Here is a 3613-nt window from a genome sequence, read left to right on the forward strand (position 1 = left end):
GGCGAGCGCTGACGCCCCCCCCCCCCCCCCGACTTCATTGGGAGTAATCGCTCAGAAAATGCATTTTTTTCTGATTTTGTGGGCAACATGCCCCACAATTTTCCCTTGGCATAGCTCGTAGGAAAACAAATGCAGGACATGGGATCTGCGGGCGGGTATGAAGTCATTGGAGGGGGGGGATGAGCGAGGGCTCAGCAGCATCAGCAAATTTCCCAAACCTCGCTGGGAAAAGGGAGGAGTCTCATCGAGATGGAGTGAGTGGTAGGGGTGAAATATTGGGGAGGGTGAGAGTGGATGGGGCATGAGGGTCTCATCTGAGGGACAGCCTAAAGCAGAGCCAGCGATGCTGAGCTGCGGCCACGCTCCTGCTGTCAGCCCCTACTTCCAGGAGTTATATCTCAGCTGCAAAAACTCATCCCTGACGGGAACTTGGCCACGCGCAGCAAGTATTTTTAAACTATTGGAGTAGAAAAAGAAAGAGGGAAATCATTTCATCTGCATTTGACCTTCTTTCAGGCTCTTAAAATTCAAACGTTTTTGTATTTCCAAAATAAAGAGCTGAAAGGGCTGTAAGTGCTTAGAAACTAAGCCCATAAACATGTCTGATTTATGAGGGATGGAGACATTTTTGGGCTCTGGTTTAGGATACAGCTTTCCCATCCGGCCGGGATTAGAAGCGCCTCTGGAAAGCCCTGGATCTCCCCCAGCAGCCTCACCTTGGGGATCAAGCTGGCGAACTGGAGGTTTCTGGAGAAGGAGATGTTGAGGACGGTGCTGTAGGCGTTTTCGCCTCGGTTCTCCAGCGCCGCCTCCACCGCCTCCCTCCTCCTGCTGCTCTCGATGACGAAGACGGAGGAGTCGAAGGAGAGGGTGAAGGCTGAGCAGTCCGGGGGCGCCCTCCGCAGCGCCCGCCGGCAGTACTCCCTGCAAGGCGAGGGCAGCGGTGAAGGCAAGAGCTGCCGGCAAGACCTGGCCCCAGGGTTTGTATGTGCATGGTGCACAGGACAGCGCAGGGAAAGCCCGGCTCTGCCTCCATCGTGCTGCGCTGCTACGGAAGGAGGAATCACAAATTCCTCCCACAGGCCATTGCTTTGCTTGTGATTTTCGGCTGATGGTGCCTAGCTGCCTCAGACCCAGTTAGGCGCTCTTAATACAGCTGGGATGTATGGAAAAAACCAGATCCCACACCATCAGCAACAGGTAAAGCTGGCATTTAGTTTCAGCCTGGCTGAGATCTACCTCCCGGTAAATTTACCCGCACAAACTCTGCAATGGCAGAATCTGCTTTTACAGACGTGATGGGTGTTTGGGCATTCATTTTCTTTACGCAAAATAAAAAAGGAAAGGAAAACGTAGGACAGTGCCACCTTTAGAGCCACCTCCTGCCTCTAACAGCAGGGCAGCCATGGTGCAGGTTTGAAGGAATCGCTCTGTTCCGACAAATCAGCTCCAAAGTGGTTTTCTCAGCAGAAATCACCTCCACATCTTGCAGGGCACGATCTGGTGCCCACTGATGCCATTGGGAAAGCTCCACAGGCTTCAGGAGGAACTGGACTGGAGGTCTGGCAACTTGGTAGACCGTGGTGTCTGCCCATGGTTATTTGTAGGACTCTGGCCACTAAGGTCCATAAAGAATCCCCTACCTACAGCTCACTTCAACCTCCAGCAGCACAGTCCAGTGAGAACCAGCCATGCCCCAGGTCGCAGCCTCAGGACCAAGAGCTTTACAGGAGATACTGAGCAATAAATGCCAAATTATGGAATACAAGTAATCCCCAGGTAGTGGCACTGGCCATGAGCTTGGTCCAGAGCCCACTGCCATCGATGGGAGACGGAGGCTCAGGCTGCTGTGCTCCTAGGTAACCTTTAAAAGCTCTCTGAGTGATCAGATATAGCATATAATTATTTCTTCTGTGTGAGTCAAGCCTATAATTGCCAAGTGGGTAATGCCAGCCTTGCATTTATTCCCCCCTGTTATTTACTGATTTGTCTCCCTAGGGCTCATCACCATGGCATCAAATATTAGTTGCTTTGTGGATTCCCTGAAAAACCACCTATTGGTTCCAGGCAGGGAGCAGGCAGAGGCTCAGAGACTTGTTGCCAGCGGAGGTGCCGAGGAGCACCTCGTGGTGGTGCTGGATGAACCTCGTGGTGGTGCTGCTGGATGAAGGACCAGCTGCAATGCCACCATCTATGGCCCATGGGTCGGGGCTGGGCTTTGGAGCCCCCCCGGTTTGTGATACTGGTTGGGAGGATGCGCCGAGTGACCTACTCACATGGCACTGGGCACGTCGCTTCTGGCATCCAGGACCAAATCAGGGACACAGTGCTCATCCTCGTTGCACCCGTTCCAGAAAGGGACCTGAGGGGGGCAACAAGAGCAGCTCGGTGACGCTTCACACCACAGGCTATACTCCAAGGAGAAGGGACACAAGTGGTGATCCCACACATTGCTACCACGGGAGGGACCGGGGATTACAGCCCCAAAATAAAGCAGCAAATGTTACACTCAGAGATAAATCTGCTCTTTGATAAAAGGCACCCTGGGAGGTCGGTGCTGCTACCTACCGAGACCTTGAGTGAGGTGGGCCAGCCGTCGTCCAGCATGGGGCCGTTCTCGGGGTGCTCCAGCTCGTAGTCAATGGAGAACGTCACCGGCTTCACATAGTCAGCTGTGTCCTGTGGCAGACAGAAAGCATCGGTGAGAAGGACAGGGCTCCTGCTCGTGGAGGGGCAGCATCAGAGAGCAAGGCAAGGCAGAACTCCAGGCCTGTGTGATTAAGTTATGAAATAAAAGCTTTGCAATCTAATATACTCGGTGGGCAATCTCTCCAGCTAACCCTTACCCAGGGACAGGGACAACCCGGGCTCAGCAGTGCTACTCAACACCCGCCTGATGGTGCGGGAAATGCTTCACCCTGGAGATGCTGGCTCCGAAAGATGGATGCTCCAAGGGGACTGACCCCGAGCCAGGCTCCAAGGGGACTGACCCCGAGCCAGGCTCCAAGGGGGTCAGTGCTGCCCTGCAACCCTCACCCGGGGCTTGCCTGGCCGGTAGCAAAGCTGCACCTTTCCCGCGGCTCTGTGAGCTCTTCCCATGCACTGCCCTCGCCGCACGGGGTGCAGTTAGATGCTCTGAAGTGAGATGATTCTTTGGCTAAATCACAAGCTCCATCTCAAGCTCCAGGTTTGGATTTCCCAGAAGTTCACAACAGTTCAGGCCAGGGCTTGGGGCCGGGCCAGTCTGGCAGCTTGGCCCTCCCTGGCCTCCGCAATATTCTCATCATTCAGTGGGAATGTTTGATTTTGGCCAGGTTTGTGCATCAGCTGTTCCCTGCAAGCAATGCAGAGGGTTTTGCTGGCTCCTGCACCTGGGGAGGGGGATCTTGATGGTCAGAGGAATGCAGAGGGTGAGAGCACCAGGGAGTGGTATGGAGGCATTTGGTTCCCGATGGAAAAAATGATTTTTCATTGATTTTGGAGCAGGATGACCAGCCTGACCCAGGCGTCAGGAGTGCACGTCCTCCCCGAGGGCAGGGCTAGCGGCTCGTGGAAAGGAGCACGGCGCAGGCTGGGGCTGCACTGAAATCAGTGCTCGGGGACCCAGCAGCTG

At 54.6% G+C, this 3613-nt stretch overlaps 1 protein-coding gene across 1 annotated transcript in view; it reads right to left on the bottom strand.

The window, feature by feature from the left end:
- Positions 1 to 3613, bottom strand: part of ITGA11 (integrin subunit alpha 11) — a 54488-nt gene that overhangs the window by 8477 nt on the left and 42398 nt on the right. The window contains exons 19-21 of the mRNA XM_035896643.1: positions 2569 to 2679; positions 2277 to 2362; positions 717 to 924 (exon numbers count right to left, since the gene is read on the bottom strand). Coding sequence (XP_035752536.1) covers positions 717 to 924; positions 2277 to 2362; positions 2569 to 2679 — 405 coding nt within the window. The remainder of the gene's footprint in view (positions 1 to 716; positions 925 to 2276; positions 2363 to 2568; positions 2680 to 3613) is intronic.

This window comes from Egretta garzetta, unplaced genomic scaffold (assembly GCF_000687185.1).
Source record: "Egretta garzetta isolate BGI_Z169 unplaced genomic scaffold, ASM68718v1 scaffold276, whole genome shotgun sequence".
In the NCBI taxonomy this organism is placed as follows: Eukaryota; Metazoa; Chordata; class Aves; order Pelecaniformes; family Ardeidae; genus Egretta; species Egretta garzetta.